This window comes from Pan troglodytes, chromosome 9 (genome assembly GCF_028858775.2).
Source record: "Pan troglodytes isolate AG18354 chromosome 9, NHGRI_mPanTro3-v2.0_pri, whole genome shotgun sequence".
Taxonomy (NCBI): Eukaryota; Metazoa; Chordata; class Mammalia; order Primates; family Hominidae; genus Pan; species Pan troglodytes.
The window spans coordinates 6,532,795-6,550,325 of NC_072407.2; the positions used below are offsets into that span (position 1 = coordinate 6,532,795).

The following is a 17,531-nucleotide window of genomic DNA, read 5'->3' on the forward strand; positions in this document are numbered from 1 at the left end:
CCCTACGGAGGAGGCAGCAGGGTTTGGGGAGTAGTGACCACGGAAGTCTGGCCGTCACCTGGGAAGTGTAGGTGATAGGAGCCACTGGTAAACAGAACTGATTTATTTATAAAGTTCACGCTCCCTTGAAGAGGTGTGCCCCACACAGGCTTCTCCCTAGCAGAGCGGCAGTGCCCACAAACCCACCCCAGGGTGGGCTGTCAAGGGGGCCTCACGCCAGGGACCCCGCCCCTCAGGGGCTGCTCGTGTCCAGATCTTGGCCAGCATGGAAAACTCCAGAGAGTGGGGCAGGGGTCCAGGTCATCTTTATTATGCCCCAGGTCAAGGGTTCTTTGTACAAAAATAGGTCTCCGTTTGCCAGCAGTGTCCCTCCAGCAGCTCAAGTTAATGTGTAGAAAATGGATTCTCTGTGCCCTTAGAAAATCCTCTCCCCTCCGGAAAAATCTCCAAGTGTTGGTGCCCCCCGCCCCACTGCAGTCGAGAAGCTGTGGGGAGGGGCGGCGTCGGAGGAAGCCGCCAGCCCTTATAGGGCCAGCTCCAAGCCCGTTTCCACCGGGGCATTGGTCAGGCTGGGCCGGACGAACGAGGCGGCGTCGGCGGTGCGGGGGGTGGTGGGTGGGTCCCCGGCTCGCTGGGGGCGGAGCGCGGGCCGGTCCACCTGGCGGGCTCCCCGGCGATGAGCGCGCCGGCCGCTCGCTCGGCTTCCGGGGCTGAGGCTGCGGGGGGAAGGTGGGGAACCAAACGCGCGTCAACGCGGGCGCGGGCCCGGGGCAGACCCCGCCCGGGCCGGCCCTGCCCCCACCTCCCCCAAGCGAAGTCGGCAGTTTCGTTTGCTCGGTTGGTTTTGGAGTCTTGAGTCCGTGGGTGCCGCGACTCGGTCTGAGACACGGCGGGGGCGGGGCGGGCGCTCGGAGCCGCGGTGAGTCAGGGCTCCGCGCCCGCCGACTCATTTCTGCCGCCCCGGCCCGGGAGCGCGATTTGCAATGCAAAGTCACCCCGCCTCCAGCACCCTAATCTGCCCCAGGATCCGCCAGCACTAGAGACCTCAACGGCCCGACGGCCGCTCCCCTCCCCTCGTCTACCCCTCCCTCGTCGGCGGCTGAGCCGCGAGGGGAAGTTTTGCAATCCCGGACAAACAAACGCCGGTCTTGCACAGGCTTGAAAAAGTTTGGGGGAAATGAAAAGTGAGCGAAATCGAAGCCATCGCTCGGGCCTGGCGCTCGGCTCCGCGGGCTCCTGGGGGCGCGACCCGCCGGGCCTGCCCACCCCGTCCCTCCACCCCGGCCCCCGGCCCTCCCTCCTCCCTGCCTCCCGGCTGTTACCTCATAGGTGGAGGGCGCTCAGTAGCCCCCTAACCAGCTGGAGAAGTCGAGTAGCTCGCGCTCCGCAGGACTCAGCGCGCCTTCGCAGCCGCTGTCGTCCGACGAGTAGGCGGAACGCGGGGAGCCGGGCTCCGAGCTGCCCCCGCGGCCCGGGGACGAAGAAGCGCGGGAGGGCGAGGCGGCGACCGGGGTGGTCCCCGGCGGCCCGCGGGGCGCAGACGGCCGCACGGCCTGCGGCCTCAGCCCTCCCGCCAGCGCGTTGCGCACGGCGTCGTGCTCGGCCAGCAGGCGCTGCAGCGCGCGGATGTACTCCACGGCCGAGCGCAGCGTCTCCACCTTGCTCAGCTTCTTGCTGGCGCCGCCGTGCGGCACGTGCTGCCGCAGCGCCTGGAATCCTAAGTTCACCAGCTTCACGCGGTTGCGCTCGCGCTCATTGCGCCGCGCTACGGCCGCTGCGCCGCCTCCGGTCTCTGCGGTGGCCGGTCGCCGCCGCCGGCTGCAGCGCAACAGTTCCGGGGACGCGGGTCTCCGCCGGGCAGCGCAGCCGACAGGGACGCGGGGCGCAGGGGGCGCGGACCTGGGCAGTGCGCCGCCGTCCATCGCGCCTGCATCCACCCGCCCGCTCCAGGTCCCGGCGCGCCGCAGGAAGGTGCAGGCAGAGGAACCGGAGGCGATGGGGAAAACTGTGGCGCCCCAAGGGGGCTTCTGGCACGGCGCCGCCAGGCAACTCCCCAGGGCACCCGTCCTAGGTCGTCTGGAGCCCGGGGATAGGAGGCCTAGTGGTGGCAGGCCGTACGCGCCAGGGAGCGTGGGACGCTCGTGTCCCGCGCGTGCGGCCGGACTCTCCCAGGTCTCCGCAGCCGCGGCGCAGGCGGCTCGTTTTTAAATGTATAGATAACCCTCCTCCGCGCCGCCGCCGTCGCCTTTCTCACGCCCTCCTTCCTTCGCCTCGCCCTCCCGCCACGCTTCGCCCTCCCCCTCGCGCGATCACATTCTGTAAGGCCCAAAGCGTGCGCATGTCCCCCTAGCCCATCCCCCGGGCGCAGTCCACAGATCCCCAGTGCGCCCAACTGGCGAAATCTGCGAGTTCCCGGTGCGCCCCCTGCTCCCGGCAGGTGCTCAGTGCGCCCCCAAAGCAAGGTACGCAGGTCCTGGGTTGAGCCTTCCCGTACCCCCACCCTAACCCCGCGCGCAGCCCCGCAAGTCCCAAGAGCCGCCAGACCTTCGCACGCGCAGCGCGCGCTGTGGGAGGGAAGGCGTGGCCCTGGCGACAACACGGCTGTTCGGGAGGCGCGCAAGATCCCCGGGGGCAGCACGCGCCGCGCAGCCCACACCCACGCCCCGCCCTCCTGGGGCCGAGGAGGCGGGGGCCAGGGTCCCAGCCAATCGTGGGCCACCCGTTTGGCCAATCGCGCAGGGCGCGGCTCCACGCCCGGCCCCATTGAGGAAGCGCGTACGCGTGGCGCGTGGCTCACGGGGAGCATCGCTAACAAAGCTGGGTTCCTGCTGGGCCCCGCCCTGCTCCTCGCCCCCGCGACTGGGCTGGGCGCGCTGTCCCCTAGCGCAGCTATGTCCCGAGCGCGCCCCCACCTGTGCGTTAATCTACTGGGAATGGGGGTGGACTGCGCCTTACCTGGGGCGGGGTGGGGCTTAAGGAGTGGTCGAGACGGAGGCGGGGTGGGAGGTTCAGGTTCCCGGGGCGCCTTCCCCAACCCGCCCCGCTTTCCCCGTCCCTCCACGCGCACCCTGCCTGTGGTTTCCGTGCGCCCCGGGCCTGAGGGCTCTGGGCGGCACCTTAACCCGGAGGGCCTGGAGGTCTGCACCCGACCGCCTTGTGCCAGGACGGTCAGGTCCACGCCCTCCCCCACCGTGGCTCCCTCCATCTGCAGTATCCCCCACCTCCACCCCGTCCTGCCCTCCTCTTCTCCGTCGCGCTTCCCGTCGGTGCCTCCGGGATCTCACAGCCCTCGCACCTCTTTTGTGACCCAGGCTGTTTTTCTGCACCCACCTCTCCCCTGAGGGCACTGAGATTGGGCCATTGGCGGAAAGGTCTCTGGGAGCAGCACCCTTCCAGGGGAGGTGGGACGTCGAGAACTTCTCCCTAAGAGATGCGGGGAAATGGTGGGGTCTGAGAGTGCAAACACTGCAGAAATGCGAAAAATGTAGTGTTAACGGAAGAGTTTAGGTCCTGCCTCACTGTCCGGGAAACGCGTGCCCTCGGGGGAGCCTTTGCCAAGCCGGTTTTTCCCGAAGGTGACCAGATGCTCCTGGGCCACCGCCTCTGAGACCTCAGGGAACGGAGATTTTTGTGGACCCAGCTGCCTGGAGCTGCTTTCCTGTTCCGGCTGGAGGAGGTGAGGCCCAGGACCCCTCCTGGGAGCCTGGGGGCAGATAGCCAGTGTTTACTGCCAGCCTCGGGGTGCCCACCTGCTCCCATTACCCTGCAGGATGCTGCTGGCTGGCCCACCTGGGCCCCCAGCACACCTGTGTCCCGAGTACGCCTGGCCCTCCTGCCTTGGGAGGGGCCGGAAGAGTAGCACCTGCCTGGGAGCTGGTGGTCTGCAGTCTCTATTTGGCAGATGAGGAAGCCGACTTGGAGAGAACCCTGGATGTGTCCACAGTCACTCCTCCGCCCAGTGGAGCGATCCAGGCAGAAATCGGGGCCCTGAGTCTGAATCCGGATTCTGCAACCAGGGCAGATGCGGGCTTGCCTCTGCTCCCTGTCCCTGGTCTGAGAGCCCATTCTTCCCAGACGGTCACTTGGCAAATCACAGCCTGGCATGGATTGTTCTGCCCTCTTTCTGCTGCCTCCCTCCTTCCCCTTGTCAAGGCTGCAAGACCAGGATCTAGGAACGATCCTGGAGCCCTGCAAACTAGGCCTTGGAAATCCCTGCTGGACTTCCAACTCCCGGGCTGGGAGCCCCTCGGTCATCTGTTGCTGTGTAAGGAGCCACCAGGATTTTAGCGGTCTGAACAACGATGTATTATTTCTCAGGATTCTGTGACTTGATAGGTGGGCCCTCTGCTGCTCTGGGTGTGGCTGCATACACCCTGGGGGTCAACAGGGACGAGGGGTGCAGCGGCTGGGTTGCTCTCTACCTGGTCTTCGTCCAAGTCCCTCCACAGCTGGTAAGATCTCCGGAGCAGGACCTGCAAGCCCTCTTCAGATCACCCCAGAACTTCCTATCTAAAAACTGAAGCCTCTCACTGCCCAGACATGGCTTCTTGCTACCCTGCCCTCAGGCACAGTCCTGCACCCACCTGCGTCTGCTGTGCCATGTCCAGGCCAGTCCCCCACCACCACCCACACCTCTCTCTATCTTCATCCTCTTCCCAATCTGGCCCTCCCACCACTGTGGAAACCCCGTCTGCCCCCAAAGCCTAGCTGAAAAATAATTCCCTAGGGACCTGTGTCTCTCCCTGCCTCGGCCCCTCCTTCATTCCTGGGTGCCACCGGCTGTGCAGCATTTGACACTGCAGCACCCCCCTTAATTCGGAAGCATGCTGTGTCCTGGACTGGTGGGTCTCCACGCTATCTGAGCCGTCTTCTTTGGAACTCTTGGCCTCTCAGTCCATTCTGAGAATACAGCCTTGGTAAGCACGGTGCCCACATGAATGTTTCCAGCACCAGGATTCAAAATAGCCACATGTCCATCAACAGATGAGTGGATAAACAAAACGTGGTCTAGAATAATGGAAGATTACTCAGCCCTAAAAAGAGACGAAGCTGGTGAACCTCGAGAACACGAGGCCGCGTGAACGAAGCCAGACACCGAGGACCACGTAGCGTGAGACTCTCAGTCTATGAAATGTACGGAGTCGATAAATTCACAGAGACAGAAAGGAGATTCACGGTTGCCAGGGGCTGGGGAGTGACAACAGAGGGATGGGGGTGACTGTGAAAGGGTACGTGGTTTCTTTCCCAGAGGATAAGAATGTTCTAACATGGCCTGTCCTGTTGGCTTCACAGCTCTGTACAACACACAAAAAAACCATTGAAATGTACACTTTGTGGAATGTGAACTGTATCTTGATAAAGCAGTTAGAAAACCTTCGAACATAAGCATGCGGCCTTGTGAGGCCTTTGCCTGGGCACCCTGGCACCTCTCCCAGGCTCTACCTACCTCCGACTCTTCATTCCTGAGCTCTTGAACAGGGGTAGGCAAACTTTTTCTGCAAAGGAACACGTGGTAAGTATTTTCGGCCTTGACGGTCACATGTCTCTGCCACGAGTCCTCTGCCTTGGGGAGCAAATGCAGGCATGGGCAGGGAAGAAATAACAAAACTTGCTTCCTGGTCACTGAAACATGAAGTCCAGGTCACACTGTTACAAAATACTCCGAATTTTCAGACTGTGGTTCAATACACATGACATAAAATGGACCTTCTTAACCATTTGTAAGTGCACGGTTCCGTGGAATTCAGTATATTCACGTGGCTGTGCAATCATCACCACCATCCATCTCCAAAAGTTTCTCATTTTCCCAAACCGAAAGTCTGTCCCCATTAAACAGCAGCTTCCCATGACCCTTCCCCCAGCCCCTGGCACCCACCATCCACTCTCTGTGTCTGTAGATTTGACTGCTCTGGAGACCTCCTGTAAGTGGAATCCTACAGCATCTGTCTTTTTGTGGACCGGCTTCTTACACTGATGCTGATGCCCTCGAGCTTCATCCATATCGTAGCCTGCATAAGGATTTCCTCCTTTTTTATGGGTGAATAATATTCCACTCTATGGGTAGACCACGGTGTTGATCCGTTCCTCCGTCAGTGGATGCTGGGGTGGTTTCCACCCTTGGGCTATTGTCAGTGACGCTACTGTGGACATGGGGGTACAAATATCTCTTTGAGATCCTGCTTTCAGTTCTTTTGGGGATAGATGGAGAAGCAGAGTTGCCAGGTCATACGGCAAACCTCTGTTTAACCTTTTGAGGGACCACCATGTTGTTTTCCGCAGTGGCTGCCCACAGTACATTCCCGCTGCGCACGAGGTTCTAATGTCTCCACATCCCCGCCCACACTTGGTGCTTTCTGGGTTTGTTTTGTTTTGTTTTGTTTGTGTTTGTTTTGTTTTGTTTTGTTTGTGTTTGTTTTTGAGACGGAGTCTCGCTCTGTCTCCCAGGCTGGAGTGCAGTGGCGCAATCTTGGCTCACTGCGACTTCTGCCTCCCGAGTTCCAGCCATTCTCTAGTTTCAGCCTCCCAAGTAGCTGAGACTACAAATACATGCCAACATGCCCGGCCAAATTTTTATTTTTTGTACAGATAGAGTCTGACTATGTTGCCCAGGATGGCTGAGGTGATAATAGTTTTTTGATGATAGCTAGTGGGTATGGATTTTAATTTTTTAACCACTTAAGAATTTAAAGAAAATTCCTAGCTTTTGGGCAATACAAAAGCAGGCCAGGGGCTGGATCTGGCCCGTGGGCCTCAGTCTGCTGACAGCTGCTCCAGAGGACTGGTATGTCCACATGACACCTGGCCCGACCCACATCCTCCTGCAGCTCCTCAAACTCAACTTGTTGCAGGTTGAACTCGGCCTCCTTTCCTCTAAGGAAAGATCCCCTCCGCAGAGAACACCAGGTCGGCAGTGTGGGCGCTGCCTTTCCTCTCCCCTGTCCTCTGCTGTACGTCAGCCCAGCCGCTTCTCCAGCCAGGTCCCCATCTTGCCTTGGACACTGCCCCTGCCTCTGCCCTGGTCTCCTGGGTTCTCAGTTTGCTGCTTCTGTCTGTGCACCGCCTGGAAGTGGGGGGCCTTACCCAGCATCCAGCCCAGCTAGATCATGTCCGGGCCCTCGGGGTTCAGGCCCAGCACCCTCACGTGCCATCACTCACTGCCTCCTCTCCAGCTCGGACGTTGTATCTCCTGGAAGCCTTCCCTGATCCCAGTGGCCTCCTGAAGCCTCCTCGCCCCTGTGCTCCACAGGGAGCTGTGCTGCCCGGGTCTGCTCTGTCCAATAGGCTAACCTGACCTGCTCCTTCGACATCTAAGGTGCTGCTCATGTGTGTTCATGACCTGGGTGAATGTTGGGGAGCCCAGGCCCAGCAAAGAGGGGCAGGAGCAGGCAGTTCCGGGGTTGGCGATGGCCCAGGGGAAGCTTTCGGCCTGGTTGGTCAGAGCTCCTGGTGACCAAGGGTGACTTCAAAGTCAACGTGAGCCTGACTCACATGAGATGAGCCTAGAGCATCCAAGAACTGCTCTGTAGCTGGCCAGCCGGGAGCTGCAGCCCTCAGTCCTGCTGTCCCCCCGGGGAGCCGGCTCCTGCTCCAGGGATGAGCAAGGCTCAAATTGACTTTGAAGTCTCCCACAGGCCGTTTGGAACTGGGGTGCAGGAGCTGAAAGTGTGGGGCACCCTGGGGAGTCACGAAGCCTGACTGATTGTCAGGCAGATGTGTGGCGGGAGTTGGGGAGATGCGGTAGGACATGGGGGGGATCTGGGGGGTGCCAGTGTGGGCCGCGGGCTGGGAGGTATCATCAGTAACTTCAGATCGTTTCGTACCGACACTTAAAAAATACCTGAAGAGGGACGGGTGGAATGAACTTTAACATCATACCCAAAATATTAGCATTTCAACATGTAATCAGTATAAAAATTACTTGAGAGCTGTTTCACATTTTCTTTTCATACCAAGGCTTTTGAAATCAGGCGTGCGTCTTTTTACATTCACAGTACATCTCACTGTGGACCGGCCACGTCTCAATGCCCAGTGGCACCCAGGGCTGGTGGCTCCCATCTTAGACAACACACATCTGGACTGGGAGAGCCTCAGGTCCCCTGTGATACTAGTTTTCTAGTCTCTGTATCTGACAGTGTGACATCTTGGGGACTTGCTGACTATGAAGGGCCACCCCTCCCAGGATAAACTAATTCCTAGAGACAGTGAAGGAGACCCTTTTCATAGGCAAACCCACCAACGCAGAGCCCAACCGCGGCCCCTTCCTCTATCAGGGTCTTACCCTTGAGGGCACTACACCTGCCCTTGTTACCCCAAGGGAAGGTCCCAGACAACCAGCACCCCTAGGCCCTAGAGTTCTGAACTTATGTCAGCCTGGCCAATCCTAAACCCATATGCCCTGCCTTGCCCATTCCTTCTACAGAAACCACAAGAAAGGTTCTTGCCCAGGTCTCCCTGTGGCTCCCCCACCTTCTGACCGACCCTGTGCCTGTGCCCGCCTCGCTGCCTGTGGCATGCCACCCGCTTTGAGAACTGTGAGCTAACAATTATCTCTTCTATGGCAATTGACTCTCGATCTGTTGGCCTCACCATACCTGAATAATAACGGAACTACATTTTAGAAAGCCAGTAGAAAGCCATTGCCTCGCATGACAGACCAGGAAGCTGGGGCCCAGAGAAAAGCCACGTGCTCAAGGCTGGCCAGTGAGTGAGAGGCAGAGACTCAGGAGTGGATCATGGGCTTCCCTTGGTTCAGCCTCCTTAACATCCGTCCCCTTACCCCACCGTGGAGGCTTGGGGCTGAGAGGGAGATTCTGTGGCTGCACTCCAAGGACTGGCCAGTTCCAGGCAGGAGGCGGCACTCCCAGCTGGCTGGAAGAGAAGGGGCTGCTTCTCTCTCAAGCTCATGTCATTCCCCCATGAAACTGAAAGCTGCCCGGGTATGAGACCATGGAGAAGACAGGTCTCATTCTCTGGGCCACGTTTCCTAACCACAGTACAATAAGGCTAGAAAGAAAACCCCAAAGTCCCAGCTCTAACATGGCAAATGCATGAAGAAAAGAACAGTCTTCTAAACAACTCTTAGGTTTAAGAAGAATGAAAACAGCGATCATGGGCCTTTCGAAAATCAACAGCCAAAAAACTTTATAACCTCAAACAAATTCCTCCGAAACAAGAAACTCTGAACAAAAGTGAACAAAGCATTCAACTCTAGGAGATCAGGAAAACAAAACCCAAAATATGTGTGAAAGAAGTAATAAGGGCTAATTAATCATGAGGAGGAGAGAAATTAACAAGGCAGAAAAGTGAACTGTTAACTAAGTTGATATAATGAAAAACTGCTGTTTTTTAAAAGGCCAACAAAATAGGCGCATTTAAATAAGAAAGAAGACACATTTTTAAAATACCAGAAAGGGTGAAAGGTGAGTTAAGTACAAATATGTAAAAGATTAAAAACTAAGGATGTTCATTTATGACCACGATGGAGTAACAGGGACTGAATTTACTGCTCTCCTCCCGCCCCCTCCAAAACAACAATAACAACAAAAAGGATCAAATTCAGGAAACAACAGTTTTCAATACACTGGACATACGACAACAAAGGACAGTAGTCTTCAAGAGATGGCAAACAGGTGAAGGGGGCCCTACAGCTTCCCAGCTGCTCCCCTGAGTTTCCCAACCATGGCCCAGAAGGAGGTACCTGGGCAGAGCCCAGTGGAGTACTTGGAGGAGGAGACAGAGCTCAGAGCCAAGGAGGCCCAGGCAGCTGGGTTCTCAGGACAGAGGAGTGGATTGGAGAGAGCTGCATAGAGGGAGAGCCCTAGAGAGCTGCAGAAAGTTCCTCCAAGGACTCAGCAGAGAACTGATCAGGGATGTGTGTGAAGAGCCAGAGGCTAGGGAAGAAATTGTCCTGAAGGATCAGAGAGAAGTGCCCAGTTCTCACTCAGGACTGGAGGAGGGCTGTCCTAACCAGCCCACATGGGAAACTCATAGTTCATGAGGCCGTGGACAGAGTATACAGCAGGCTCTTGCCTCACTGGCGGGGATCATTTGCCCTAGACTGGACACCGTTCCAATCCCACCTCACCCCCAAAAATCAAGTGTTTCTAAGTAACTCAACTATGCCCCAGGCAAAACTAAAAAATAGGAATACAAAAATATCTGGCAACTGAAAAGATAAAGATTACAATGTATGATATTTAGTAAAAAATGCCAAGCATGCATAAAGCAGAAAAATATGCCATCTAATAAGGATATAGATAAAAAGTAAATAAATATCCAGAGCTGACAAAGGCATTAACAAGGAAAGAACATTAAAACAGGTGTTATGACTGTATTTCCTATGTTGAAAGCCAAGTGGAGACATGGAAGAGATGTATATATATTACATATGTCTCTTCTATGTCTCTAGTTAGGGGGATTCTATGGCTGCACTCCAAAGACTGGCCAATCACTGGCCAGAGGCAGCACCCCCAGCCTGCTGGAAGAGGAGAGGCTGCCCCTCTGTCAACCTCATGTCATTCTCCCATGCAACCAGAAGCTGTCCGGATATGAGATCATGGAGAAAGTGACCATATACTCAGGACAGGACAGGTTCATTTGGGACTATTTATTTATATTAAATAAATATATATTTAAATAAAAAATAAAATATTTATTTATTTAGAGATGATAGCTACAATGTCTGAGACAAAGAATACACTGAGCTGAAAGAAAAGGTTAATGAACTTGAAGACATTGCAATAGATAATATTCAAAATTAAGCATAGAGAGAAAAGAGAATTGTTTAAAAGTGAAGAGAGCAGCAGTGAGCTATGGAAAAATTCAAGTGGTCTAATATACATGTAATCAAAGTCCCTGAATGAAAGGACAGAAGAGACAGAAAAAGTATTTGGAGAAAAAAAATGACAGAAAATTTTCCGAAGTTGATGAAAATTATAACACACAGATCCACAAAGCTCAACAAATTCTGATAAGGAGGAACTTGAAGAAAACGACAGCATCAAGACACATCTTTTTTTTTTCTCTCTCTTCTGAGATAGGGTTTCACTCTTGTTGCCCAGGCTGGAGTGCAATGGTGCGATCTCGGCTCACCGCAACCTCTGCCTCATGGGTTCCAGCGATTCTCCTGCCTCAGCCTCCCGAGTAACTGGGATTACAGGCATGTATCACCACGCCCGGCTAATTTTGTATTTTTAGTAGAGACGGGGTTTCTCCATGTTGGTCAGGCTGGTCTCAAATTCCCGACCTCGGGTGATCCTCCCACCTTGGCCTCCCAAAGTGCTGGGATTACAGGAAGACATATCTTAATCAAATTGCTTGAAACCAGTAGTAAAGCAAAATAAAATAAAATGAAATAAAGCCTTAAAAGCAACCAGAGGAAAAAAGATACATTTACATATGTACAAAAGAATGACTTATATACAGAGGAATAGAAATAAGGATGAAACAATATTTGTACACCTGTGCTCATAGCAGCACTATTTACAATAGCCAAAAAGTGAAAGTAACCGACTATCCATTGATGATGAATGAATAAACAAAATGTGGTCCATCCATGCAGTGGAATATTATCCAGCCTTAAAAAGCAAGGGAATTCTGACACATGTCACAACATAGATGAACCTGGAGGACATTATGCTGAGTAGAATAAGCCAGACACAAATATTGTATGGTTCCACTTACATGAGGTAGCATCATTAAATCCATAAAGGCAGAAAGTAGAATGGTGGTTGCCAGGGCATAGGAGTTAGTGATTAATGGGATCGAGATTCAGTTTGGAAAGATGAAAAAGTTCTGGAGATGGATGGTGATAATGGCTGCACAACAATATGAATGTACTTAATACCATTGAGTTATATACCTAAAAATGATTAAGGTAGTAAATTTGTATGTCATGTATATTTTACCACAATTAAAAAATTAGACAAAATACAAAAATAAAAAAGGATGATACAAATTTCTCACTGGAAACAATGCAAGGAGAAGACAATGGAGCAACATCTTTAAAGAACTAAAAAAATACTGTCAACCTAGAATTCTACACCCAGTGAAAACATCTTTCAAAAGTACAGATGAAATCGTTTGTTCAGACATTCAAAAGCTGAAAGAATTCATCACCAGCAGACCTGCACTACAAAAATATTAAAGGAAGTCTTTCAGGAAGAAGGAAAATTATATGAGATAGAATTATAGAATTAACAAACGGATGAAGAGCACCAGAAATGGTAACTATATGGATAAATACATATAAATTTTTGTTACTATTTAAATATTTTTTAAAAATAGGTGACTACTTAAACAAAAACAGTAACTGATAGGGAGTTGATACCATATGTAAAAATAGATCATATGGCAATACCACAAAGGCAAGGAGGGAAGAAATGGAGTTATACTGTTATAAAATTCTTATACTGTATGTGAAGTTGTATCATTTCACTTTAAGGTTGACTGTGATAAGTTGAAGATGTAAGCTGTATACCCTACAGGAAGCACTAAATTTAAAAAAAAGAATTACAGCAAATAAATTAATTAAAAATTAATGGAATCATTAACAAATTATTCAATTAATTCTTACCACCAAAAAAAAAAAAAAAACAGAAAAAGAGATGAAATGGGACAAAGACAGATAGAACAAATAGAAATGACAGGTTTATATACTCAGGCCTAACCATAACAATAAACACATTAAATGTCAATGGTCTAAATACCCAGTTAAAACCTCATAGTCAGGTTGGATAACAAAGTAATACCTAACTCTCTGCTGCCTTCAAGAAACATGCTTCAAATATAAATATATAAATATGTTTAATGTAAGATGGTGCTATGGTAAGTGGCTTTTAAGGAGGCCCGAAGCATCTTAGTATGCACATCCATGGCTGGGACTAGGCGGAGGCAAGTAAGCCACTTGCCTCAGTCATGAAATTCAAAGAAGGACCAGAAAATTCAGTAATCAAGACAAACAATATTTTAATGCAATATTTTTTAAAATACAAATTAATGCAAAAATATATGAAGACCAAATTTTCAGAATTTTAAATAAAGACAGGATGAGTAACAGTACCATACTATGCTGAGCCTCTATTGGAGCCTGAAGCAAAAGGGAAAATTCAGCCTTCTGAGAAGCCCTGATTCAGAGGCACCAAGATAAACTGTGCTTAGTTTCCTGGCCCGCAGGAATCTGTGAGATAAGTATCTGTTGTTTTAAGCTACTAAGTTTTGGGGTATTTGTTAGACAGCAGTAGATAGTATGAAGTTCAGGATTCTATGTCAAAACCAATCAAAAGAAAGCAGGAGTGGCCATTTTAATAGATTTCAGGATAAAGAATATTACCAGGCATTAAGAAGGTCACTTCAGAACAATTAAGGGGCCATTCATGAGGGCATAACAATCCCAAATGTTAACGAATAAAGCAAAAGCATCATGATAGACCTACAAAGAGAAATAGATTAACCCACAATTACAGTCAGAGTCTTCAACACTCCTTTCTAGATACTTGATAGAATAAATAGACAGAACATCATAAAAAATATAGAAAAGGTAAACAACACTATCAACTTGCTTGACCTAATTGACATTAATGGAAAATCCCACCTGTTAACAGCAAAATACACATTCTTTTAAAGTGCACGTGAAGTATTTACCAAGGTAAATTGTCTTATGGGCAATAGAACAAGTCTTGGAAAATGTAAAAGAGGATTCAAGTCATACAAAGTATATTCTCTGACCATAATGAAGTTAAATTCTGCTAATAACAGAGATATATGAAAAATGCCCAAATATTTGGAAATAAATAGATCTAAATAACCCATGGTTTAACAAATAAATCAAAAGAGAAATTAGAAACTATTTTAAACCAAGTAAAAATGAAAACACAGCATTTCAAAATTTATGCAATGCAGTACTTGGAGAGGGATTTAGACAGCTAAACACATATATTAGAATAGAATAAAGGCCTGAAATCAATGACACCAGCTCCTTAGAAACTAGGAACACAAACCCAATGTAAGTGCAAGGAGTACAAAATAAGAATCAGAGTAGAATCAGTGAAACAGAAAACAATAGAGCTATCAGTGAAACACAAAGCTGGTTCATTGAGAAGGTCAGTAATATCAATAAAAGCCAGAATGGTCAGGAGGAAAAGGAAAAAGATGCTATTTGCCAATATCATGAATGAGTGAGATGTCATCATTACAGATCCTACAGGTATTAAAAGTATAATAAAAGAATATTAGGAACAACTTTATACCAATAAATTCACCAACTTAGATGAAATAGGCAAAATCTTTTTAAGACACAAACTAATAGCACTTACTTAAGAAGAATTAAATAACCAGAATAGCACCATATTTATTCAGTAAATTAAATGTGTAGGTAAAATCCTTCCTTCAAAGAAAACCCCAGGCCTATGTGATATCACTAGTGAATTCTATCAAATATTTAAGGAAGAAATGAAACCAATTCTACATAAATAAATCCAGAAAAATTGAAAAAGATGGAATACTTTTAAATTCATTCTATAAGAACAGCATTACCCTGATACCAAAGCCAGACAATCACAACACAAGGAGGAACTACAGGCTGATATTCCTCATGAACATAGATGCAAGAATTCTAAAAAAAAGTTTAGCAAATTGAACCCAACCATATGCAAGTGGGGCCTATTCAAGGAATGCAAGGTTGGTTTAACATTCAAAAAATCAACTCAATGAATTGACCATATTAAATTTAAAAAGAAAACCCATATTATAATGTCAATAGCACAGAAAAAGCATTTGACAAAATCCAATGGCCATTCATGATTTTTAAAATCTCAGCGAACTAGGAATAGAAAGAAGGACAATTTCTCAGCCTGTAAAGGGTATCAAACTTAATGGTACAAGACTGGTTACTTTCCCGCTAAAACACATAGACAAGACAAAGGTGTCCTCATAATTTCTATTTAGCAATGTCCTAGAGGTTTTAGTCAGTGGAACAAAGCAAGAAAAAGGAACAAAAGCCTTCCAGTTTGGAAAGAGTAAAACTATCCTCATTCACAGAAAATGATCAGCCGTGAAGAAAACCTGACCAAATCTGCAAAAACACTACATTAATTAAAGTGAGTTTAGCAAGGTTGCAGGATACAAGATCAATCTAGATAATTAATTGTATTTCCATATAGTAGCAAAGAACAATTGGAAATTGAAGTAAAAAATGCCATTTGCAAAAACATCAAATATTAAATACTCAGCTATGAATATGGCAAAAGATTTGCCAACCTGTACACTGAAAACTGAAAAACATTGATGAGGGACATTAAAGAAGACTTATCTAAGTGGAGAGATATGCTGTGTTAATGGATTGGAAAATTCAATATTAAGATGTCAATTTTCCTCACGTTAATCTATGAATTCAACACAATTCAAATCAAAAAAAATCAGAAGGCTTCTTTGTAGAAACTGGCAAACTGGTTTTAAAATCTGTAAATTCTTAATTTCTCATACAAATGTATTTTCGTTCTTCAACTGACATTTTATCTGTAAAAATCTGAGAAGTATCAGGTTGGCATGGAGCATATCATAATTTTTCACATTAAAAATAATTGAAATATTTTTGTTTAATTGCTTTTTCTTTCACAGAAGGGCAGTCATGAATGAATGCATATCTCTATATAATACATATACATATATATAATACATATATAGTATACACAATATATATATAACATGTATTGCATGCATATATTCAGAGACAGAATCTCACTGTGTCGCCCAGGCTGGAGTGCAGTGGTGCGATCATAGCTCACTGCGGCCTCAAACTCCTGACTTCAAGCTATTTTCTTGCCTCGGCCTCCCAAAGCACTGTGATTACAAGCATGTGAGCCACTGCACCCAGCCTAAATGGATGTTTGTAAGTGTGGAATATGTGCATACAGGAGTCTGCCTCCAAACTCTCTACCCCTCTGTCTTTGGTCTAACTTTCCTCTTATGCCAATCCCATGGGATTTTCCTATTAGGCTTCACTGTGTGTCTTCATATCAGACAGAGCAAATGCCTCTCTTTTTGTTCTTTTCAATCAAAGTTGACACGTAACAGGCATATGCCAGACATCACTGTGGAAACGCTATACTCAACTGAGGACTTTGGTAGATTTACGGAGAGTACACAGACAGACATTTCGTGTGGGGATGCCTTAATATTACAAAGCTGTCAAACCCCCCTACATGAACATAAGGATCCAGCGCAATCCCAGTCCACATCTCAGCTGGGGTGTGGCAAACGCTCCACGACCTTACTCTAACACTAAGATAGAAGTGTAGAAGTCCGTGAGTAGCTCAGTCAGCTTTGAGTGTTTGCAAAGTGAGTGTTTCAGTGGCAAATATTCCTAATACTCTCTGAGGCTTGGTGTGCCTAAGGGTATTTTCATCTCGCTGCCGCATTTAAACAATAATCATACCCGTAAAATCCTGTGTTCAAAGTTACCTTCCACGCCTTTGAAATATTATTCTTTTGTCTTCTCACATCCGGTATCGCTCTTGAGAAGAATGATGCAATTCTTTCTTGCTCTTTTTAGGCAATTCTGCTGATTCTCTATGGGCCAATTCAGGACTTTGATATTTTAAAACTTCACCGTAACGCATTTATGTTCTTTCTTATCTGTCCTCGCCGGCCTGTCAAGAGCCCTTGCGTGTGTTTCTGTAATTCCGGGGTATTTATTTTCATTATTTCTTTAAATACCTCCTCTCTTCCTCTGCCTTCTGACACTCTTCCTAGCCAATCCACTACTTTCTCCTTTTCTCCTCAAACGTCTCTGCTTCCCTTTTATGTTTTTTTCTCATTATTGCTCCTGAACCTTCTAGAACAATTCCACCACACTTGATATTTTATCTCACTTGTTTCCTAGCAGCACCCATGCTGTGATGTACCCCATTCACTATTGAACTGGCATCTTCCTCACACTCAGTATTTTCCCCCAGCTCCTTGTATATGCCTCTTCATCCCATTTCACACTGTGCCAGCACCATCCCTTATGTTTTTGAGGGTTTTTTTTTTTTCAAGTCTGGAGTGCAGTGGCACAATCTTGGATCACTCAGCCTCAATCTCCTGGGCTCAAGCAATCCTCCTGCCTCAGCCTCCCAAGTAGCTGGGACAACAGGCACGAACCGCCATGGTTGGTTAATGTTTGTATGTTTTATAGAGATGGGATCTTGCTACGTTACCCAGGCTGGTCTTGAACTCCTCAGCTCAAGCAATGCGCTCACCTCCGCTTCCCAAAATGCTGGGATTATGGCATGAATCACTGCACCCAGCCATGTTTTTGAGTTTCTACCAGGATTGCTTTAGCCTCACAGTTCATGTTTTTCAGCAGTTCTTGTCTGTATGCAATGTGATGATCAGATTGCTGCCTTTCCATTCTCGCAGGTATGCCCATGAGTTCAGGCTCCCCCTGAAGTGACGGTGACTGCGTCGGGCAGTGTGTTGGGGGAGGATCCAGGGCCTGGCCCTGGCTGGGCCATCCCAGGCCGTGGAATGTAGGGACCAGCCCCACAGGGTCG

General features: G+C 49.0%; 1 protein-coding gene across 1 annotated transcript; it reads right to left on the reverse strand.

Moving 5' to 3' along the window:
* Positions 1 to 289: 289 nt before the first annotated feature.
* ASCL2 (achaete-scute family bHLH transcription factor 2) lies at positions 290 to 2,626 on the reverse strand. The gene is made up of 2 exons (XM_521719.8): positions 1,323 to 2,626; positions 290 to 716 (listed from the first exon to the last, which is right to left on the reverse strand). The coding sequence occupies exon 1, from the start codon at positions 1,920 to 1,922 to the stop codon at positions 1,341 to 1,343; it is 582 nt and encodes a 193-aa protein (XP_521719.2). The 5' UTR covers positions 1,923 to 2,626; the 3' UTR covers positions 290 to 716; positions 1,323 to 1,340.
* Positions 2,627 to 17,531: the final 14,905 nt, after the last annotated feature.